General features: G+C 39.2%; 1 protein-coding gene across 7 annotated transcripts in view; it reads right to left on the reverse strand.

The window, feature by feature from the left end:
- pot1 (protection of telomeres 1 homolog) overlaps window positions 1–25,613 on the reverse strand; it is a 334,309-nt gene that overhangs the window by 224,568 nt on the left and 84,128 nt on the right. For all 7 annotated transcript variants that reach the window (XM_078568389.1, XM_078568390.1, XM_078568392.1 and 4 more), the window contains 3 exons: window positions 20,730–20,840; window positions 15,123–15,194; window positions 7,691–7,805 (listed from right to left, as the gene is read on the reverse strand). In XM_078568389.1, the coding sequence (XP_078424515.1) occupies window positions 7,691–7,805; window positions 15,123–15,194; window positions 20,730–20,840 (298 nt within the window). The remainder of the gene's footprint in view (window positions 1–7,690; window positions 7,806–15,122; window positions 15,195–20,729; window positions 20,841–25,613) is intronic.

Raw genomic sequence — 25,613 nt, forward strand, 5'->3', positions numbered from 1 at the left:
ATTTTAAGTTTTTTTGCTGGCGTCAGGAAACCAGTCAACTAAAGGTAGGGAGCACTGCTGCCTGAAACGGGCAAATGCCTTTCCTGCATTACTTGTCAACACGGAGGAGCATAATCAATCCTATTTCTTGCCCCCCTATCCAACCCCCCCTCACCTCAAAGTCCAGACTCAGCCCCAACCCTGACAGCCCATTCTCTCCCCCGACTCGCAATCTCCCAGTGACCCTGCCTTTCTGATCTCCCCTTGCCTCAAGCTTTCTGATCCCTTGCTCCTCTGTGCTCCCTTGGCTGTGATATCCAATCTCCCCCAACTGATACTCTGGCCTGTGATCTCCCCCCGACCCGCACCCCACTTTCCCCAACATACAAAAACTCGAAAACCCAGCCTTTTTGATCTGTCCCTTCCTCCCTCCCCTTGGTTCTTGGCTCCTGCCTGCCACCCGAAGCCTACCCTCCCAACAATCAGCCAGTCTTTCAGTCTACCTAATTGAGACTGGGCGATGGGGACAAAAAATGTTCATCAGCCTGTCATTGAATTCGTCAGAACCCGAGGGGAGCTGACTCTCTGTGATATCGGGGCCAATGAGGGAGAGGATATGGTCTCTCTTTTACTGTTTTTTCTCTCATTATTTAAATACTAGTTATTTCCTTTCTCCAGCTTTTCCCTTTTTAGCGCTAATTGCTTCTCTTTTCTCTTTTGCTTCTTTCCTTTCAGGTGGGTGGTGGGGATTTTGTAGGAGGGAACTGAGCCACCAATGACTGCGGGTTGCATTTGGGGTGGGAACCATTGGAAAGATTTGGCATTAGCTCACTCTCATAACCCCATTCATTTATACTTCACCACAACCTCTTCTTCCTGCATTGTCTCATCATCTCTCAAATTTCACTACTCTGACCCACCAGAGCACACCTTCATTCACATCAAAACCCTTACTGGATCCTTTATGAACCATTTCCTTAATCTCATTATCCTCAGAGCCTTCATCAGTTGTCACTCACCTCACCCTTAATCTTCCAACCACACCACCATCCCTGAGGGCAGAGAGCAAGAAGCCATATCACCTTCAGATCACTTTCCCTCCAGCGCATCTCTTACATTGCTATATTTTCTTCTTATCTGTTTCCCGATTCTACTTTTCTTTTCAAATAAGAAAACAAATTAAAGTGAGGATAGAAGCTGCCGTCTACCATTTCCTGCATTTTTGTGTCTCATTATTGTCAACAGAACCAGGTGAGATAAACAGCAATCTTCAAAATTCATCTTATTAAAAACTAAACTACCATTGCATGACGAATGGGAGATTCCTTCCTTCATCTCTCTCACTCTCCTTTCTCTTGTTTATGGAGAACAAAACAAATCGACACACTACCATTTTTGTCTCTCTCTGGGAAAAAACCCTTTGAAATTTTTCCTCTAGCCATTGTTAAAATAATTTTGAAAGACTTTTGAACATAAATTGCTAAGAGAAAGTATTTCTTCATACATGCAGCTGACTGCTGCATCGTTGGGAATGTGGCACAAACTACATGTTCAGGTTGAACAATCCAAAGTCAGCTCCTAGCTGTCTGCAAAAGCCCAGGCCCAAGCTCTTGGGAGAGCCTTGAGGAAGGCAATGAAAGAAAAAAGTATCAATTCAATGGATAAACACAATCATGCTATTTTGAATGCTGTTATTTTTGCTGATGTCTTAGTTTTGGCCATTGAGACTGGTCACTGGGTATGAAAAAGAAGTTCAGGAAGTATTTTGAACAATTTGTGATAACTTGGTGACCAGTCTGCACAAACACAGAGTGATGTACTCTTAATATAAAACAGCGGCCATTGTGTGACATTTTTAAGATTGAAGATACTCATTAGAGGGTCATCTACAGGTGGACTGTTCTGGTCTTCATATTACAGAAAGCATACAGGGAAAGTGCAAAGAAAAGGATTTACAAGTATGATGTCAGAACTGAGACTTGATTACTATCTGGAGAGACTGATCAAGTTAGAGTTCTTTTCCAGAAAAAAAATTAAAGACTGAGAGCTGACCTTTAAAATTACAAAAGAGTTTGATAGGGTGGACAGATAAGATGTTCCCACTTGTTGGGGAGTCTAAAACTAGGGGTCATCAATATAAGATAGTCATTAATAAATCAAATAGGGATTTCAGGGGAAACTTCTGTACCAGAAAATGGTTAGAATTTGGGAAGGATTAGCTGAGGTGACTAGCATAGATGCATTTAAGGGGAATCTGAGCAAACATGGAGGGGGAAGGGAACAGAAAGACATGCTGATAGGGTGAGAGGGAGTATGGTTGGGGGTGGGGATGCGGAGGCGAGGAGATTCACGTGCGGCATAACAATAGCCAGTTGGGTTGAATGGCTTGTTTCTATGCTGTACACTCTATGTAATTCTCTGTACAGGAGTATCAGGTACTTATAGTGCTGCCCTGGCTAGGCTACAGCTTAAACAACAGAATAAGTCTTCAAATATTTCCATTTGCAATAGCTATGCTTTGCCTAAATTAAAGCTGTGGGATAAGGAATATTTAATGAAATGTTTTAAATAATATTACATTCTGATTTTAGGGAGGATTGACACCTGTAGCAAAAACAAATGCGAACTGTTGTAAACCAGGACCATAATTTAACAGTCAGACTTTAGCTTTGCCTCATGGTACATGAAGATATTTCATGCACAAGAGTCAAATGAATGGCCTAAGTTTGTAACAAGCTGCCATCTAAGAAATATGTAGGTGAAGAGCATCTGTTGTCTTACTTTCAACAGCAGATGACAGATCACTGCTTTACAATCTGCCTGTAAAATGAAGATTAACAACATACTCATGTTTTAACATTCCGCGTCTCAATTTTACTCATACAATCCTTCCCATTGATTAAACTTGCAATGAAATGTGGATACGACTCAGCCATACAGAGAACCAAAGCATCAGAGGGAGCTAATAGATGGATAAAAAACACTCAATTTCTTTAAGTAGCCAAGTTGACCCACCTTGGAAACCTGTCATATGCTTCACATCGACAAACATTTTGTAAATCATTTTTCTCACTTATCTCACTTTGCAACTCTCTTATCCAGCCATCAAATAGATGTGACATTTTTAGTATGGCACCACATAAACTGTGTCTTAGTGAACCGAAAGCTTTGCTTGAGCAATATAGTCAATGAGAACCAGGGGGGAACCTCTCCACTGGTTGGAGTCATACCGAGCACAAAGGGAAATGGTCGTGATTATTGGAGGCCATATGGTCTTGGAGAAATTGAGCGAGGCCAAAAACTCGAAATGCCAAAAATTTGTGCAGAAGATCAGGATTCATGATAACAAATACATGGTTCAGGCATCATAAAAGACGACAGTATGCATGGAAAATGTTTGGCAATACAGGAAGATTTCAAGTGGAGGTGAGACAACAATACAGGAATAGTGTTAAGAACGCAAAATCTCAGCCAGGAGCAGACACAGATCATAATGTTGTGAAAATGGGAAGAGTACTTTGATTGAAGAAGACCCAAGGCAGAAAACAGTGAAGCCTAGAGAGGCTGAAAGAAGTAAATGAAGTATTTGTAAATGAAGTGAACAAAGCAATAGCTAGAAAAGACAAGGATACCACCAATACAAGCGAGCAGTGGAAACAGATTCAAGAAACTGTCAAGGAGGGATATAGGGTTTTTAAGAGGAATGCCGCAAACGATGGAAGAAAAAAGAAAATGGAAGAATATCAATGTTGAAGAAGACAAGCTGCGATACGACACCTGAATAACAAGTTCAGAAGAGAAACAGAAAAGAGCAGTTTGATATGCTCAAAGAATTGGCTTGACCATGAAGGGTAGACATTATGTATGAAAAAGGAGATTAGTGGCACTCAGCATTAAGGACTGAAAACAACAGCATTAGAGAATAAGGAAGGTTTTATCAACAGACGCTGGTGAAATAAGAGAAAGATGGAAAGAGCATACTGAAGAACTACATGCAAAAAATGAAAACCCCGAAATGATTGAGCTGGATAAAGACAGTAATATTAATATTGATTTCATTGGCCAGAAATACTAGAGAGTGAGATAAGAGCAGCAATAAATAAGATAAAAACTAGAACAGTAGCTGGAATAGATGAAATACCTACAGAGTTGGTTAAAAACATGGGAAAGAACTGAATACCAATGTTTACTAAGCTGTGTAAAGAAATGTACTCAAGAAAATGACCAGAGGACTTCACACAGACAATAATGATCACCCTATAAAGAAGCCAAAGGCATGCCAATGCTCTGACTTTCATACAATTAGACTGATTGCCCATGCATCGAAGGTTTTCTTGAGAGTTGCAACAAAGAGAATAGGTGAGAAGGCAAAAAGCTACATCAGAGATGACCAGTTTGGATTCCAGGGAGGAAGAGGGGCAAGAGAAGCAATTGGCATTAAAAGATTAATGAATGAATCCAGTTTAGAGTTTGGACAGGAAACAATATGTTTGTTTCATAAATTTTGAAAAAGATTTTGATCCGGTTGACTGGATTAAGCTCTCCAAAGTGCGGAAAGACGTTGGAATAGACTGGAGAGATAGACGACTCATAAGAAATCTGTACATGGGATAAACTGCAACCGTGAGAGCAGCCAATGAGGAGCTGGAACCAAGAGGAGTTCAGCAAGGGTGTTGGTTATCACCAATCCTCTTCAATGTCTGTGCAGAAGCAATGATCAACAAAGCATTTGAAGACACTGAATCTGGCGTTAAGGTTGGGGGAAAATTATAACATCAGTTAGATTTGCAGATGACAAAGCATGTGTAGCAAGGACAGAGGAAAGATTACAAGAGCTATTGAATAGTTAGTAACAGCAGGCATGAACTTCGGAATGAAAGTGAAAATTGACAAAACCAAAGCGATGCATACCTAAAAATCACCAAGAAATATTCATATATTCATAGAAGGAAGAGAACTTGAAGAGGTGCCAGAACTCAAGTATTTAGGAAGCATAATATCTGCAGATGGAAGATGCAGAAAAGAAATAAGAACAAGGACAGCAATGGGAAGAGACAGTTGCTAACCAGAAAGCTGAATACTCTGAAAAACTGAAAACTCAAAACACGACTTGTAAATAGCTTGGTTTGTATCGATGAGAAACTTGTACCTTACAGAAGGAGGAGACCAATTTGCTAAATAGTTTTGAAATGTGGCTTTGGAGGAGAATGGAAAGGATCAAATAGACAGAAAAAGTAACAAATAATGAAGTGCTGAGGAGAGTGAATGAACAAAGAAATTTTCTAAATGTAATTAAGAAAAGGCAGGGGGAGCAGGGCACATCTTAAGAGGAAATGGGCTAGTAAGAGACGTTATGGAGGGAAGATTCCAAGGAAAAAGAGGAAGAGAATATCAATACTGGATGGCCTGTAAATTGAAGGAAGTTATTGACAAATGAAAAGACTGGCACAGGATAGAGAGACATGGAAAGGTTAGTATGAGCCAAAGACCTGCCTTGAGGCAGAGCACACATGATGGTGACGGTGACAGTGATGATGATGACGATGAAGATTATTAGAGGCCAAGCATATCAGCTGCTTCATCAACGACCTTCCTTTCAACGTAATATCATTGAGGGTGTTCATTGATGATTGCATAGTCTTCAGTTGCATTCACAAACCCTTATACACTGAAGCAATCCATGCCCACATGCAGCAAAACCCAGAACACATTCAGGTTTGAGCTGATGAGCGGCGAGTATCATTTGTGCCACACCTGCCAAGCAATGACTACATCACCTCTACTTTTAATTGCAATATTATTGATTAATCCCACACCATTAACATTCTGGGAGTCACCATTCACCAGAAATTTAACTGGACAAGCCACATAAATACTGTGGTTACAAGAGCAGGTCAGGGGCTTTCTGCATGGGGATCCTGCAGTAAGCAACACCATCTGGCTCCCAAAACCTGAAAACCATCTAAAAGGCATAAATCAGTAATGTAATGGAATATTCTCCACTTGCCTTGATGAGTACAGCTCCAACAACACTCAAGGAACTCAAAACCATCCAGAACAAAGCAGTCCACTTCATTGGTGCCCCATACACCATCTTAAACATTCACTCCCTCCACCACTGGCACACAATGGCAGCAGTGAGTACCATCTACAAGATGCATTGCAGCAATTCACTAAGGAATCTTCAACAAGACCTTCCAAACCATGACCTCTACTACCTAGAAGAACAAGGGCTACAGACACATGGGAACACCACCAGCTCCAAGTTCCCGTCCAAATCAAATATCACCTTGACAAATAAATTTACCGTCGTTCCTTCATTGTCGCTATGTCAAAACCGTAGAACTCCTTCCCTAACAGCACTGCAGGTGTACCTACACCACATGGACTGCAGTGGCTCAAGGTGGTGGTTCAATGTCACTTCTCAAGGGCAATTAGGGATGGGTAATAAATGTTGATCTTGAGAGCTGAGTTCTGAAGAAGAGTCGTACTTGACTTGAAACATTAGCTCTGTTTCTCTCTTCACAGTTGCTGAGAGTTGCTGAGTATTTCCAGCACTTTCTGTTTTTATATCACCCTAGCTCCACCATTAATCCAGCTGCTCAAACAGTAAAACAGCAATTCTATCAAACAACACTGCTGAACAGCAGTCAGTAATACTTACAAGATACATCGTAAAGCAAATGCATCCTTCTATTTTCAGTTTCAACCATAAATGTAACATTTTCCAACAAAACATTGACTTGACTGTATATGGTTCCATTCATATTACGTGCTTTAATTATAATTAGTATATATTTCTATATATATATGTAAAGTATGTAAATATATATACACATGTCGTGCACAGTCAAAGAATTACACAGCACTGAACGAATCTTAATGTGACAGTCTATCATACCAGTGTTGGCTGTCTGAATGAGCCACCCACTTATCTTATTCCCCTGCTCTTTCCTCATATCCTTCCAAATTATTCTCTTTCAAAGATTTATCTATTTTTCTTTAAAAACATATTTTGGATTCTGCTTCACCACTGTTTCTAATAGGACATCTCACGTTCTAATAAATGGCCTCTAATGTGTTCACTGATATGCTCAGCATACAATGAAAATAGTCTCTCTCTGCTTACATTTTCAAAACCCCTTCCAATTTTTGAACTCCTCTATCAGATCTCCACCTTGTCCTTCTCTGCTCTCAAGAAAAGAATCCCTGAGTTTCCTAGTCTTTTAATGATAAATTAACCCTATAATCATCTTTGGCAATATAGGAATGCAGATTATTTTTATAATATTACATTTTTAGGAGTATAGGAGGAGTAGGCCATTCAGCCCATCGAGCCTGCTCCACAATTCAAACAGATCATTTAAGCCATTTTCCTCCACTACCCCCATATTCCTTGGTGTCATTAGTATCAGAAATCAATCAATTTTTGTCTTGAACATTCTCAGTGATTGAGCTTCCATAGCCCTCTGGGGTAGAGAATTCCAAAGATTCACCAACTTCCGATGAAGAAACTCCTCCTCATCTTAGCCCTAAATGGCCTGCCCCTTATTCTGTATGCCCTGGTTCTAGACTCACAAGCCAGGGGAAATATCCTGTCCACATCTACCCTGTCACACCTTGTAAGAATTTTGTAAGCCTCAATGAGATCACCCCTCATCCTTCGAATGACTTTACTTTGACCATGTGTAAGCCATATATTCTTACGTACCTGTTCCTTTACTGCGATATGGAGGCTTGAAGAATTTCACAACACCATACACATTTACAGTGACTCCATCTTTGATCTGATTTAGCGGTACGTAAGTATAATCCTGCGTTCCGATCTAAAAGTGGCATGAAAATAGCACTAGTCACAACAGGGAACGTCATACTATACCACAGGCTGGAATCACTCAGCACAAATTAATGACAAATGTAAATTTAAGAGAGCCCTTGGTTAATGGACTCTTTGTTACATACTCCTGTCGATACAGGATCACAAAGGTAATTCCATTACTACAAGGAAATGTAGTGAAACCTTGCTTTGGACACAGCTGTTCACTACCTTTTAGTGCAAAGACCACATGAACCAACATAAAATCGCGTAATGAACATTGAGTAGCAGGGTAATAAAAATCTGGTCAAAGTTACCAATCGATAAAAGAGAGAAAAAAAATCAAGAATCCCTGGCAGCCCTGAAGATGTGGGAAGGACTCACTATTTACTGTCCGCAATGTGCAAAACTTTTAAATCAGTGTATTTATTTAAAACTTTCAAGTATTGCAATAACTATGTTTACCTTCATTTTTCTTTAAAAAAAATCGTTAAGCCGTTTTTTAAAAATTGATTAACTCTCGCTTAGAATTCTCAAAAAATAATAAAAACCCCACAACTGAGCAATTAACCTGACTTCATATCTGTCTATTGATTTTTATGTGCACAACATGTACATCAAAGTATGGAAAGGTTTTTGAAGAGATGTTTGCATCTTTCAAAAAACTGTCTACATGATGTACCTACCCGCTACAGAGAAGTCCCTTAAAGCTCTCCGCTAAAACAAAAAACTTTCATTCATATTGCGCCTTCACAACCTCAGGTTGTCTCAAAGCTTTTTCCAGTCACTGAAGTACTTTTGAAGTGCAGTCACTGTTGTAATCACTGTGGGAATCATGGCAGTCAATTTGCACACAGCAAGCACCCACAAACAGTAATGTGACAATAATCAGATAATTTAGTGATCTGGGGGGTGAAAAAGAGATAAATATTGGCCAAAACATCAGGAGAACTCATCTGCTCTTCTTCGCATCATGCCATGGGATCTTTTACATCCATTTGAGAGGGGAAATGAGGCCTCAGTTTAACATTCCATCCAAATGATGGCACCTCCCTCAACATTGCACTGGAGTGTCAGCCTGGATTATGTGCTTATTTCTCTGGAGTGGGACTTGCACCCACAATCTTCAGTCTCAGGAGAGAATGCTAACACTGAACCATGGCTGACCCTCTCCACAGAATGATAAAAAAAACCCTTACCTGGCTTGAGAAATTACCAGTCTGCACTTCTTTCTAGAAGGTCTCAACATCGAGAGATGACAGAGAGACCATAAGACCATAAGACATAGGAGCAGAAATTAGGCCATTCGGCCCATCGAGTCTGCTCCGCCATTCAATCATGGTTGATAAGTTTCTCAACCCCATTCTCCCGCCTTCTCCCCATAACCTTTGATCCCCTTACCAATCAAGAACCTATCTATCTATCTAGACAAGCACATGCAAACAGCCAATTGAGAATATCTTTTGCTTCAGATACCCTAAGATCAATGGCCCAACCCCAGTGACACTCCAGACCAGACACAGTAGCTCATAATGAACTGTGCCCCATTTATTTTCATCCCACCCTCTGTGGTGGCCCACAGTGTTCATGAATTGCATAACACTCCTGTAGCAATATGTCATTTTTTTTGTCCACTTACATCGTAACAGAAAAAGTTGCTTGACATGTGTTAAAGATCACACCTTATTGCTTTCTCTATGTAAACAAGGGTAACCTTGCTCCATCTTATCCTGATACTAAGGATGCATGATGCAACAAGATTTTTTTTTAATGAATTGCTCTTGTGCCACACTTGCGCCTGAGTTGCATCATCATTTTCACTCATTAAAACTGGAAATAAAGCAGTACTTTTAATAGATCACAACTTTGTCCATCCCCCAGCTGTTACAATATCATGAAATGAAAGCATTAGTAGCCTACTAACGCCACAAGAAAAACCCACCCACTTGGATTACAAGATGACAGGTGCTTCGAAAATCAGTTACAAGTTGCTGGCATTTTTGTAGTTTCCCTTCAAAATGCAGCACACACCAAGTTCCCAACCACAACTGGAAGGCTGAGTGCCAGTTACAGGATTATCCTAATAAGGGGGCAAACAGGAAAGTGGAGTTGAGGCCACAATCAGATCAGTCATGATCTTACCAAATAGCGGAGCAGGTTCAAGGGACCGAATGGCCTACTCCTGTTCCTAATTATGGTGTTGTGTTCCAATGGTGGTGCAGAAAACTAGACAGGGTTCTTAATTCATAGCATCCATCCACAACCCCACATATAGTATAAAAAGCTCAGAATAGACATCAAGATTCAAATCAGTAAACTTACCTTTCTAATCGAAATTGCTTGAAGTTAAACAAACATATCCTATTTGTATATCTGACTGAATGGGAAATTAAGTACATTGCAATGAAGAAACATTCAAAATATTCCACACTGAAGTTTAAGGTACAGTGGGACAGTTTCAAAAATGCAGCTTCAGGACAGAGTAGAGTTATTGCACAACAAGGCACAAACTGAAAGACGAACGTCTACTGACTCGAGATGGTCTCAACATCTCCCTGTTGTGGTGCACTTGAGAATCAAGTTTGGACTCAACACAAAGGCTTTCCTACAACTTTTCTACTGATGCATATTCAAAATCGCTTAACATTCATGGACGCCTGGTACTATAACAACAGTCATACATCTATCAGATCAATTAGAATTAACAGCAGTGTTTCATTCAAACTTATCAGGATGATTTTAGCTTTGATCATGCTTATAGTGGATATCAGTTTAGGCTTGAAGCCAATCTCCAATATTTTCCGGCCAAATCAATTAGGCCTTTCAGGAATACAAGCACTGTGCACTCATAACTACTCAATATTCAACACATTGCACCTTTCAATATTGTCGCCTTCCTGTAATCTTTTCTTGCATTTGTGAAGAATTCTCACACAGAAGATCGCAATATGCCTCTAATCCCTTCTATTTATCTTGTTGCATATCACAGGAGAGTGAGGCATTGTGAGACTATGGAAGCACAGCTATCCAAGCATTCATCGCAATAGAGAAAATCATCTTTGAAAATGATAAACTCTACAGTGATAATAGAAATCTTTCTTTAGCACACTGAATAGCGGATTAGCTTTGCCGCCCCCAGCTTTCTCTCCTCTTTCACTTGCAAATCCGCAGCCAGATGGGTTGTGAAGGCAGAAAGAGAAATACAGAAAAAGGGACACAGAAATAGAGTGGTAGGTGCCTCATGACTGAAAATCTTACAGCTGGAATTTGTCCACTTTATGACAGCTCTGCTCGAGATCCCCAGTGCAGTGCACCGAATGTTATTGATTTGTTCCCATGGCCAGTATTTGTTACAAATGTACTCTATTGATCCAGCTGCAAGGGTAGGATTGTTTAAGTTATGTATCTGTTTTTCTGCAGAGTTCAGTTTGACCAGTGGGCCATACTGTTGATATTTGACTTGTTTAGTTTGCTTTGCTTAGCCAGTAAATTATTGCGGTTTCTGGTTGGCCTGGAACTTTGTAGTTCAGTTTACCTTATTCAGTCTTAAGTAATGCTTATGAACAACAGCTGTAGTGAACAGTAATCTCCTGCGTCTGTATGCAACTACTTCACCACATGCAACGCTACAAATACTGGATGGCTTGGGGAACAGATTTGCTGCAGCAAGTGATGTGCTATCAACCAGATCCAGTGCATTCATTAAACACACAGTAAAACAAGCTGCAATCTCTCACTACAGACAACGATATGTTCATTAAAGCATAGAGTAAAACAAAAAGAGCCAAAAGCAAAGTACCGCAGGCACTTGAAACCTGAAATAAAAACACAGAATGCTGGAAATACTCCTTGGCACACTAGGCATCATCTATGGGGAGAGAAACAGAGTTAGTGCTTCATGTCAATGACCCTTCATCAGGATCACAGTGACTGCATATGGATTTTGTGATTCATAGAATCATAGAGTGATACAGTAAAGAAATAGGCCATTCAGCCCATTGTGACTATGTCAACTCTTTGAAAGAAATGTCCAATTAGTCCCAGTCCTCTGTTCTTGCCCCTTGGCCCTCTAATTTATTTATAGGTCCAAGTCCCTTTAGAATGTTGTTACTGAATCTGCTTTTGCCACACTGCATTCCAGATCAGACTAAATTGCTGCATAAAAATAATGGCTGCTCACCTCCCCCAGTTCCTCAGCCAATTACCTTAGAGTCTAGATTAAATCTGTGTCCTTAGGTTACTGACTCGCCTACCACTGGAAACTAATTAACTGATTGGAAGAATGAGGGATGAGCTAAATGAAAAATCAAACATTCTTAAGGGGTTTGACAGGGTAGATACTGAGAAAATGTTTCCCCCAGGGGAAACAAGAGCACAGGCTCACAGAGGCACAATAAGGGGGTCAGTCATTTAGCACCGAGATGAAGAGAAATTTCTCCAGTCAAACGGTTGTCAATCTTTGGGATTCTCTACCCAAGAAGGCTGTGGATGCTCAGTCATTAAGTATATTCAAGACAGAGGTCAGTCAATTTTTGGGTACTAAGAAAATTAAGGGATATGGGGATAGTATGGAAAGATTTGTGATGACTCAAGGGCCAAGTGGCACACTCCAGCTCCTACTCTTATGTTCATATGGTTTCAAGTAAGTACAGAACCAGGGAAAGTGGGTCAAGAAAGAACAAAAGGAATCTCTATGATAGGCAAGAGTAGTTAAATGACAAGGGGGATAAAAGGGATGATGGTGCAAGGCAAAAGAAACAATAGGAACAAGAAGCAAAAAGTCTATAATCATCTCTACCTCCTCTGAACCAATCTTAAATTTCTTTACTTTTTAAAAACTTAATATCCAACATCATCTCTTTTGACATAAAGTCAATCTGAAATATCTACTGGTTTTCTCTCTCTACAAATGCTGCCTAATCTGCTCAGTGTTTTCAGCATTTTCTGTTTTTAATACAGTAGGTCAAGTCATAGTCTCTTACTGCAGACAAGAGCGCATTCATTCGCAGAAGGCTAATTTAATGCACAGGCATTTCCATTAATATTGGTCCCCCATAGTTAGATTTCATATTCTACCTGTTTAAAAAATGAGTTGACAGTCCTGTTGATTAGCCTACAATAAGTTAAGATTAGTTTATCAACTTCCCAACAAAATCAAGTATGGGTTTACTATACAACATTAATGGGGGCCACAGCTGGTAAAGTGTACTCACCCCGAATCTGGAATTTGCCAACTTTTGTATACATGTATCTGCAATTGGGAAAGTTGTATGATTACCATCATAGAGAATTTGATTTTTAATAGAATGAGAATCTATTTAGCTAGTGTAGAAAATAATTTGGGCAAATTTGCCTGCTATTTTGAACGAGCTGAAGGGCCTTTTACATACATGCTCTGCAGCACACACTTGTGACTGTTCTATGTGATTTCCTCCCAAGTTTCAAAATAAAGAATAGAAAAATAAATGTTGCCCACACAAAAACAAAGTTTTGTCCCAAATTAATGGCAACTACCATGCCCGTGCAGCAATAATCAAAGTAGCTTCCTAATTAGCCAAAAGAGTTTTTTTGAACTGGAACATTTACACGAGATGCAGAGTTCACATCCCACAGACATAAATAAATATAGGAAAGACAGGAAACACCAGAAATACACAGCGTGTCAGTCAACATTTGCAAAATGTAAAGTCATTATGACATTATGGGTACAGATCCTTCATCCAAACTGAATATGGCAAGGATGGAAGCAAGAAAAAAGGACAAAGAGAGACAATTAAGAACTACATCAATGACAGGAACAGAGTTAATTGATTGAAGGACCAGCAAAGCAAATAGAGAGTTTTTTCTGAATTTCAACAAGCCCTTGATGTTAGAGGTGTCCCTTCCATCGTGGATTTCTCTAGACTGTCCACCAATTTAATGGTCTGGCTGAACTCATGATAGCCAGTGCACTTCCTTTCCTGATTTGTTTGTCATCACCTGGAGATCCTCGAGCAAGTTACTATTAGATGGCCCTCCACCAAAGCTACGGTCACAGCTATTCGTGATTCCACACAAGAGTGCTTTATCTGTACAATAGTTGATAGTTGATCCTCTGACAGTACTTCCATCAACTAATGGGTTTTCAGGGCTCCATTCTCTCTCCAACTCTCTTACTATTCTTTATTAATGAACTCCTTCACTCATTGACCAGCACAATCCAATCTACTGATGATGATTCCACATAGCCTACAGCAGCTTTCTTCACATTGTACTGCAATGGTTAAATTCTTACATCTTGATCTCCCTTCTGCCTTTGATGAGACAGAAGAGATCGTGTTCCTTCAATTCTTCATGGCTCTCATAAATGAAATTAACAACCGCCATCTCTTATCAGTGATAGTGCCATCCTTGGTCTTCACCATTAACATTTTGTCTTCCTGGGTGCCTTCCAAGGAACTTTTGTTTATGGAAAACCTCAAAAATCAACGCTTGTGAAAAAGATAATGGCAGAGTACTCATGCACAAATGGTATTTCTTTTAGATTCTGCTACTTTGATTCGTTATGTTGCATCTCATTTCTTATTACTCATTATATGTTATTTTATTATGCTTTGATTTTAGTGTTACAACTGAAATTATTTGCTTCCCGTATTTTTATTCACGTAACATTTGCTACTTATGGGTGGGAGGAGGCTCACGTGGAGCATTAACATCAGCATAGAACAGTTGAGTTGAAGGCCTGTTTCTGTGCTGTAATTTCCATGCAATTTTATAAGTAATAGCTGCAAGAGTCATTCAGTTTGGCTCTAGACCTTCATCTAGCTTTCTCAGTGATTGTGAAGAGATCTTTGAGGTATTTATCAGCTCAGTATCTCAGACAAGTTAATGCTCCCTAAATGCACTTTGTGGAATATTTTTTGAAATGGCTAGAATGCCAGAAATTATGCAGAACTTGGCTGAAGATGTATTTAAAACAGTTAGAATAACAGGGTTATTTCACCCCTTTGGACACATTCCAGTTGTTTCAAGTGTACACTTTGATCCTGTTCATTTAATTGAAATAGTTTCCATGGAAACTAAGACAGGAAGAGTTGACTTTCAAAACCGTTTTATACAAGTTAAAGTTTGTCCTTGTTGACAATAGGGGCTGCATTTCAAAAGTGCTTCATGAGCTGTAAAGTGCTTTGGGACGTCCTGGACACAATGAAAAGCATCAGTGTATATAAATACAAGTTTGTTCTTTCTTTCTTGCATTAGTCCCAAAGTGCCTTTTTAAATCTGTAGTTTACATTTTTGACTAATCAATACACCTGATATCTCGAGAGGTCAAACATATAGGAATTACCTTAGGCCTTTGAATGATTGGGGAATTAACGTTGCTAGCTGCTGCGGATTCTTTCACTGATTTGGCATATACCTAAAATAGAAGAAAAAAAATACCATGTTGGTTTCTTTTCACCTCTAATCACACAGTAGAAACAAAGTAAAGCTGTATTTACCGATTCTATATAGAGTAATTCGAGCATTTCGGATACTTGAGACCTGTTGTTCACACCCTTCATAGATTGCATCCAAAGGGCACTTATACCATTACTGATAACATATTGTGTCAGTAAGGTTACGTGTTCAAGACAGTCTAGGAGCATTTAAAAGGGATCAGGACCAAATGTCTATTAAATGTTTAATGCAAAAGGAAACAAAACCATTCACGTTAGAACAGGAAATATGAAACATGTAGTTGAATAATTACATGGAATTTACCACAAACAGGCCACTCAGCCTAACTAATCTACACCGGTTGTTTTTATGCTCTACACGAGCCTTGTCCCACCCTACTGCATGAGGTTCTTTTCACTTTGCTCCCTGTGGAGACAGTTGAAGGCTTGCAGCTGCCTTTTGATCTCACATTGCCTCTGCCCTGCACACACAAACTGCTGAAGTTATACGTACCACCTCCATTGAATGTAAATTCTCATTGTATCACCAACCTCTGAACTAAACCTCTCTAACAATAAAACCCCCTTCATAGTACCAATTTTATTAGTAATATAAACATATGGCTTGCTATCTGCTAGATAGGTGTCAGTTTTCACCCCACTTCTTGAATGCTCTAGTCAAAAATGCAAATGCACTCTACCTCTCTGTTTACATCTCAAAACTAGTACATCTCAAAGCACCCAGACTAGCTGGCTTTAATCCAATTAAGACACACCCACAGACTTAACTTCTATTTTAAAAGCCTGATGAGTGATAATTATGGCTGAAAAACTTCCTGGTCCTGAAAAATTAATTTTACAAGTGTGGATTCTTGTTCCCTAAGAAGTAAAAATTGGAGGTTTATATTAAAAAAAAATTCACTTTTTCAGTCTGTCCCTTTTATTGCTCTTACTTGATCCCATCTGTAATTCCTTTTCTTTATGCCGCTTTGCATATATATTTTAAATGTAATATTACTGGTTTGGGTTCTGCGTGTCTCAATGAAGATTCTTCCATCTGATTGTTTGAAGAGCCTTGCTATTTTTGGTCCTGCTCATACAAGCCACAGACTCCCACAGAGGCTACCATACTGAACCAGATGCCAGGTTAGAAAAAATCTCCACTGACAAGCCTGTGAAAAATCTCTGGGCATCTATTAGTGAGGTGACCAGTGAGTGTCATTCCTTCACCCCAAAAGCTAAACCAGGATTAATATGTTCCGATTTCCGAACTGAGTTCTTTGGAGGCTTACCTTTGAGCCCAATTAATTGAGTTGGTATTTTCTGTTTCCAACTAATTAAGATGTGATAAAACATGTGACAAGTTTGTAATTTTATTTAGGTCCATTTTAGAAACTGTTCAGTAGAAGTAAAAGGATTCTTGAGGCTTATCTTGTGCAATAAAAATGTCGTATTTGGAAGTATTTAAAAAAAACTAGAGGAACACTAAGAAATGTGGTTATTCCCAGCCAAAATAGGTGTGAAAATACATGGAAACCTCCTTACTCTCATCTCTGGAAATACGCGGCTGACATAGGGGTAGTGAGGCTAACTTCTACTGTATGCAGAGTGGCTAGGGATTTTGAAAATATAGCAATTAAATTTTGCCTAATGCATCAATGAAACTGAACATCTGTAGATAGTTGTTTAGAATTACTGTAATAAATAATCCAATTGCAATATGGTGACATGCATCAATTAGGAGAGGCTTCATCAGTTACTTTATTTCAGGTTTTGATGAACCAGTTAACCTTGTAAGTCAGGCAGATATAGTTGTTTTACTGATCTTGTACTCTTTAGACAGTCCAAAGGAAATTAGTGAGTTATTAACTAAACTCAGGTTACATCTGGCTTTGAATTCTAACTCAAAGAGGCAGTCTTTTGGTAACTTTAATGACAGTGATTGCCCAACAGAACACAGTTGGGGAAGAGTGACCAGTAAATTATAGTGGTTTATAATTACAAAGCACATTGGAACACTATGTACAGGTTCAATAATTGAATATGAACACCAAACTATTTGGCTGAGTCGCTGTCATGAAGCACTGAACATCTTTGTTGAAAAATGGTCAACATCGAGATCACTGATTATGGTGACTGGTTTATTTTAAACACTTTTTATTAGAAGTTGGGACTTCACCCAGGGTTTGGGGAATTTCATTTCAGGAGCCTGTCCATTTCTAATTAGGCCCCATTGATTGTTCCACATGGTTGAGGGCTGGAAGAGCCAGAACACAAATTCACCCCTGTGGTGAATGAATAAATCAAATTAGTCCAAAGGATCCCAGGACTTTTACTAGTGCTTTGGGGATTGCAATATAATTTTCCTGTGAAAATCCTTAATGTTTCCAATGATCCCATAACTTCTCTACCCATTGTTCCAGGTCAAGCAGATTGCTCACAACCTTGGTGTCCTGTTCAACCCCGAACTGAGGCTCCGGTCTTACGTTCACTTCATCAAAAACAATATTACTTTTGCCACTGGCCCACTGGCCTCTCTCAGCTCATCTGCCACTGAAACCTTCATTTGTGTTTTTTTGTTCCAATGTGCTCCTGGTCGGCCTCCCGTCCTCCGCCATCTGTAAACCTCAGTTCATCTGCTCTTTCAATCCTGCAGCAAGCTCTATTTACCCATCAGCCAGCACCTCATTGACTGCTGGTCCCTCAAAGTTAAAATTTTGATTTTAATTTTTAAATTCCTCCCTTAGCCTCACCCCTCTCTACCTTTGTAACCTTCTCCAGTGCTATAACTACACTTTCTATTCTTCTGATTCCAGCCATCTCCGCACTACACACCACCCTTCCCCCCGCATCCCCCCCACCAAATCCACCCATCTGCCCCACTGTCTGTTTGCTCCATGAGAGACCATTCTTTCAGCCATCCACTCTCTCCTCCTTAAAAGCCCATTCTGCATCACAAGTTCTGGTCACCCTTCCTAATCTCGCCTTCTTGGTTCAGTGTCCATGCCTCAGCGAAGTGCTTTGCAACTTTTTTCATATTAAGGGTGCCACATAAATGCAGCTGCAGTTGAAAATACTAAATCAGTGGCCTTGGTTATTGTAATGATGGCAAGAGGAACTTTGACAATTCCATTTAAACATAAATATGGGTGAAAGTCTTGAATAAAGTTACAAATGCTTTGAATAGAAATAAAAAAATACCAGTGGTGAGGATTAAACGATTATGACCATGTTTTAAATGGCAGCTTCCCTACAAACCAGGGTGATCTCAAACTGTGCCAGCTGAAGGTTCCATCATCACAGAGACAAAGTGATATGGGGTAGATTCAGAACATCCATGATCAATTTAGGTTGCGTGAGGTGTAGGGGAGAGTCCACTACATTCATGTGTACAGATGGGTGTTGAGGGATAAAGGTAGCTGTCATATTTACAATGGAGCTCTTGAAACCTAGCCCTCATCAAAATGAAAAATTAGAATCTCCACTCTACCCTAATAAATCTTACTTTTAGTACAAAATTGGAACATCATGGCTGGTACGTGTCCAAAAGAAAAATTGTAAATCATAGTAAAAGATGACAGAGATTAGTAGTAAAGTGACAGCACATAAACAACCCCTGGATGGTGTAGAATGTCCTATCTTTCAGCAAGGATATTTAGCACTAAGGAGGGGTTTTTTTTATTTTAGATATAATAGTAAGATGACCAAGGAGGTTCTGGCCCATCTTAACACCTTACAGGAAGAACATTTCAATGTATAAAAGATCAAGTACACTCCAAGATTAAGGGTATGCAGTTTGGGCTAGCTGCTGAAATCAAATTACATTCACATTTTCTGCCAGCTTCTGACACACTAATGATAAAAATGATGTACTGCAAAATCATAATAATACAGCCAATCTCTATCTAATTCAACAGAAAAGTCCAGAACTGTGGAAAATACTTCAGATACAACAGAGTTCAGGACTCATTTGTCACCATCTAAATAAATTCAACCTCTACTAAGAGGTAGTTTGATATTAATTCTCTGCTGTGGAACATTTTGATATATGTATAAGTAGATTTAAAAGCAAATAAAATAATTTTGCTGTATCAGTAGCTAAATTGCAAATCTGCATCATATATTTGAAAGAAAATGACTAACAGTTAAAGCTCTTGTATCTTTCTTTCAATGATATGCTTGTCAATTTTATAAATTAAAAACTAGTGAACCAAGGACAGTTGTGTACAGATTTATAGGGGAGTAAGCTTGTCAGTAAATAGGAAAGTGCAACAAAATGTTAACAACTGTTCTTTTTAAAGATGCAGCAATGAGAACAAAATAATTATGATTATCCAAGCAGAACAATGGCATTTGGGCATTTTATAGATCTCTGCATGTACTATATAGTCCTTCCAAGATTATACGCAATACTTTGATGGGATTCTTTGTGGGCAAACATAAGAAATTTTAGGGAAAGGTCAATATATTAGTACATTGAGACATCTTTTGGCAAAAATTATTTCATTCTGCAGTGGTTTCATCCACTGTCCAAAGGATTGGCTGTGTGGCAGCACCTTGAAATAAAGGAAGTTCAATTTTGTTTGTTTCCCAAATTAACCTTTAAATGTACTTGAGGATGAAAACAACAACATTTATAAGACTGAAGGGAATGTTGGAATTATTTAGCCAGAACTGAAGTCTACAAGTCTATGGAAGTCATGACCAAATTGAGTCATGCTCAGGTCTTCATCTCTTCAATACCGCGCCCAGTTCCAGCCACTGAGCCGAAATAGAAGAGAAACAATCAAACTTTGGAGCTGTGCAGAAAAGGGCCCAGTATTGACCAGTAGCGTTATAAGTCTAGAAACTTGGGTTTTTAGGCCTTGAAAGTTGGTAGCAACATTCTAGATAGTTAAAGGATCTGAAAAAGGCAAATCCAGAAAATAACTTTAAATTAAACTGAGGGAGTAGGACAAGGAAGCTAATGAAAGGCACATTTCGGATTGAGGTCAGCAAGGTCTTAACGCAAAAAGCAGTCAATATGTGGAAACAGAGCGGTGGAGGCAAAAACCCTGGAATCACAAGAAAAATGATCATATTTTGCAATACTTGAAGAACATTCTGGAAGGGTGAACTAAAATAAACCAAATGGACCCCTCATTCATAAATATTTTATGAGCTTCTGATTGATAAGAGACCTACTTTATCAATTATACTCATGGTTCTTCTATTATTCACTGCCACTAGCTCTAATTCTGATCTCAAATGACACCATCAGTATCAACTCTTAAGATTACAAGCTGATTATGCATTCTGCCCAGCTCAGCTCATCCATTAACAAAATACCGTACACCACATCTACCCATGACTTCAATGACTCCAAAGTTTTACTTTGAGTATCCAGCCACATATCCCTTTACAAGCCCCATCAGAATATTGTAAGCTTCCATTCTCCTCATTTATTGCTAAGAATTTCCAGCACTTTCAATGTCATCTAACTTGTATGGAAAAAGATTCATTGTAGCTTTACTTACAAACACTGTTGCTCCTGTCTCCTCGGAGAGTTCAAGCTGGAAAGCGTGCCTTCCATCCTTACAGGCACTCGGAGACGTGCTGACTTGGAACTTGGTAAACACTACTCTGTCCTGCAGAGATACAAGGAGAGAAACAGAAGAGATCATTCAAACATATTCTTAAATTAGGTTTAAACAATTAGAATGACACAATGAACTAGTTCCATGTAAATATTTCTGGAGAATTCTGCAAGTTGCTTCCGAAGCATTCCATTTTGAAAAGGAAGCCTTTTGAAACTTTAATAATTGCTCCATCATTATACAATCCAATTCTTCACTTTTCTTACTTCATCTACCACCCACCTGATGAAAGTGACCACGTTAAAATTGACCCCATACTATCTAAAACCGACTCATTCTGCCCCCCAAAGAGGTAGCTATTACCAACTATTCACAGCAGAGAAAGATACCATTTAACCCAATATATCTTTGCTAGAGTGGCAGTGGCTGGCAGCTAGGGCTCCCACCCTTCCTCATTAACACCATCAACATATCCCTTCAATTCCCTTCTCCCTTAAATGCACCTATTCTATCCACCTCAGCTATTCCCTATGTTAGCAAGTTCCACATTCTGACCAATGCCTGGGTAAAGTAGTTTCTCCTGAATGCTTTGTTTAATTTATGAGTGACTGTCTAATGTTCTGGTCTCGCCCTCACGTGGAAGCATCTCTACATCTACCCTATCAAACCTCCCTATAATCTTAAAGGCCTCTATCAGGTTAGACATAAATCTTCTCTTTTCTAGAGAAAAGAGCCTGAGTCTATTAAATCTTCTCTGATAGATATAAGCTCTAAGTTCTGGTATCACTCCAGTAAATCTTATCTGCACTTTCTCCAGTCCAGAGACACCAAAAGTGATTGCAGTACTCCCAAGTGTGGGTGAATCAAGGTTCGAAACAAGTTGAACATAACTGCTCTGCTTTTCAATTCTATCCCTCTAGAAATGAACCTCAGTGTTTTGTTCATTTTTTGATGGCCTTTTTAACCTGAGCCGCTACTTTTTAGTGATTTGTGTACCTGCACCGCCCAATCCCGCTCTACCCATTTAGAAATTGAATTTGTAAAGAGTATGCGAGCATCTTATTCTTCCTACAAAAATGTACTATTTCACATCTATATTGAAGTTCATTTGCCATTTACATGTCCATTCTGCAAATTTATTAATGTTTTCCTCTATTTTGTCACACTCTTCCTCTGTATTAACTTCACCCCTTCATTTGGTGTCGTGCCCAAATTTTGAAATTGTACTTCCAAATCCCGAGTCCAAATTTTTGTGTAAATGGTGAACAACAGTGATCCCAGCACTGATCCTGATAGAATACCACTTCCCACCATTTACCAATCTGGGTAACAACTTTTAACCTCACCTCTGTTTTGAGATGACTTGATATAGTGCATTACAGATTTTAAATCCAATTCAATAATGGGTAGGAGCTTGAAACTGGAGAATGATCAGCCTCAAACACAGATTCGTATCTGAGACTGCAACATTTTACTTGGGAAAATCATGCAGAGAAGTGATGCAACTGGAAATTAGAGCCCTGCACATTTCAATACATCTCGGAGGCAAACCATAATTCTACTATCAATAGAACTTAGTTTAGCACAATGCAACATGATGTGAAAATGTCAGAGATGTTTTCCTTCACACACTAAATATGATCATTTAATACAACACAAGTGTTGTTGACAAAATTAACATAAAGTTACAAGAACAGTTCCCTCTCGATAGCCACAGGATTCTCTCATCCATCCACTGCAATATCCAATTATTAAATGTCTTCAGGTATTGTTTTTTAATAGTGAAAATAAACACTAGGTGGAGGTCTGCAGAAGTTTCTTTGATGGTATATGACTTCTTATTCAAAAAAATCTTGTTTCATGTAATACGGGCACAACCACAAGATAACACCACCATTAACTTGTGCCTGGTTCAGATACAGTGACTTTTAGGTACCTTTACCCTATGCACCAAGTGTAGACTTGCCTCTTTAGTAAAGCCTATCTACCTACAATTACAATATAAATTAGTCACTTCATAGTGCCAAACTTGAGTATTGCTGAAAAACAGAGACATGATGTGGAAGCTTTTCATCTTGCATTTATCAGGACAGAATCACAAGAATACCAAATCTCAAAGGGAGCAACAATTTATACTGCATGAGAAATGGGTGTTGGACTGGTTGGCAAGTGGACTCTAATTGGTCATGGCATTGCCATGGGGAAGGACCCAGTAATGGCTGTCCCTCAATCTATTGTTTAGTTGAAAAAACTGCAATGCATGAAAATGTTTTTTCTGTTTACAAAGTACAGGGCCCTGTATGTGAAAACATGTAGCATCTAGCACTCAGAAGTGAGCCACACAGCGAGCCCGACTGATAATTTTCAATTGGTTGTTAGTAAAATTCTTAGCATAATCAGGATTGTATTTTTACATGTTGTCCAATTCTGTGATTCAATCACAGAATCACATCTAATGTTAGACATTACATTCTGATTTTTGCAAGCATGGGCTTCAGTTTGGTCAGCACTTTGCCTGTTGCGAACAAAGACATGTGCTGTTTGGTACAATCCACTAGTCATTGAGATGTACAGCCTAGATACCTGGCATCACATTCATATACCACATTACTACTCATTTGTGTGGTGGGCAGTATGTCTTTTTGGCTTGATGGCAGCATCCCACTTGTAAAGAAAATATCATTTTTTTCCAATATTACCCTGGGATATTGTGAAGCAGGCTTGTGTGCGTGTGTGAGACTGATTTAATTAGACTGAAGACAGTCAGACTGCAAGGTTTAAATTATCAAAGGGTTAGGTGCAAAGCAGGTATTTTTGAAGCGGAAATGAACGAGCTAAGATGGGATATGAGTAGATCCAGCATGAATAGGAATTTGCATTAGGAGATAAATGAAGAGTGATTTTTTAGCTATTGAATTTCAAAGAGAGAAAGAAAAGGATGTTTTACAACCGGTAAAGATCATAAATAAATAAAGCAAAGTTATTAAGTTTATTTTTCCCAAAAGTGGTGGCCATAAAGACAACATGAAAGATTTTTAGATTCTGAGAAAGGTTACTTTCAAAAGAAAGTTAAAAACAATGGGTTTAAAGGTGAAAGGGGAAAAATATATTTAAGGAAAGATTGAAAGCTGTATGAGGTGCGTGTGACCATATGATCTTGAAGACTGTGCTATGCGAGCACCGTCCTGAGAAGGGAGCAGCCTCTAACCACCCCAGAGAAGTGTGTGGCTGTTCCAGAAAGCAAGGTTTTGTTACAAGCACTGGACTTCCATTGTTGAGTGAGAGGGAGAGAGAAGCTTGTGAAATATCTCCCCTATAGCAACTGTGGCTGCCTTGCGTTATATTACTGGATGTTTTATAGATTAAGAATCCAAAGGGTCTGTTGCCTGGAAAAGGGTGTTTATTTGTAAGTCTAGCTAAGTAGAAATCTTTTGGGAAATGTTATAAGACTAAGTTTAACTGCGTAACTGTAACCTTGTGTGTTTAAGTTTTCTTTTGTTAATGAATGTTCTAATTTAACATTTAAAATCTCAAAAAGTCGTAGTGGAATCTTTACTTCTGTCTTCAGTACACATACCTCCTCGTAAGAAATATAAATTGCAAAATTGTTCAGATAGCCTCACCAAGCTTCCCTTTGAGATTTGATCAGCCTGGCAAATGCCACGTGCCATATCATAACAGACTTGTGTTGCTATTGTATAGTAGCAGCATGAAACGGCTAGCTTCACCTGTTGCTCAAATTTTTGAGACACCTTACACTTCCAGGGTAATCGGAGGTAGACTGGGCACTTTTCAGGACCAAAAGTAGCATCCTTAGTTCCATTCATGAGTTTGCATGATATACAGCGAGCAATTTTCTGATCGGGGATAGTCATTTTCCCACTTTGATGTGGGATAGCTTTGACGTGCCCAATTTTGCATCAAGCTTGCGTGGTGAGCAAATGATTCATGCTCTATTTATGAGGTTGCCAATAAGGCCAACCTTACAGCATGTGGAACTGTAGGAATCCCAACACGTATACCGACCAGTGATGGTAAGTTTGTGATAGATAGTAGTAGAGAACCCATTGGCAGATTTCTCAACTTGCATATTGAGGAAAGGGAGCTCATTTGATTGCTCCATTTCAAAAGTGAATTTAAATGCAGAATGGAGCCCATTAAGGTGTGTAAGGGAATTCTTATATGTAGCTGCAGATTCAAACCTCTCGCTGTATATTGTGCAAACTCATGAATGGGCCCAAGACCACCAATCTTGGTCCTGAAAAGTGCCCAGTCTACCTCAGATTACCCTGGAAGGGTAAGGTGTCTCAAAAATTTAAGCAACAGGTAAAGCTAGCCATTTCATGATGCTACTATGCTTTCTCCACAAACAGGATGCTGCCATCAAGCCAAAAAGATGTTCTGCCTACCATCCAAATGACTAACTTGGTGTATAAACTTTGGTGCCAGTGTGATGCCAGATATCTGGGCCGTACGTCCCAACAACTGGTGGATCATATCAAACAGCACGTCCCTTCGACTGTTCGCAACAGACTGACCGTCCTCAATCAGCCCATGCTTGTTAATTCAATGTCCAACATTAGATGTGATTATGTGATTGGACAACATTTACTATACAATCCTGATTGTGCTAAGAGCTACACTAACAACCAATTCAACTAATTTAAGATTATCAGTAAGGCTTGCACTGTGGCTCACCTACACATGCTAGAAGCTTCATATGTCCACACACAGGGCACTGTCCTTTGCAAACAGAAAGAACATGTCCACACATTGAACCTTTTTCAACTAAATAAAAGCTTAGAAGAAAGCCATTCCCTGCTT

Source organism: Cetorhinus maximus, chromosome 22 (genome assembly GCF_964194155.1).
Source record: "Cetorhinus maximus chromosome 22, sCetMax3.hap1.1, whole genome shotgun sequence".
Lineage (NCBI taxonomy): Eukaryota > Metazoa > Chordata > Chondrichthyes > Lamniformes > Cetorhinidae > Cetorhinus > Cetorhinus maximus.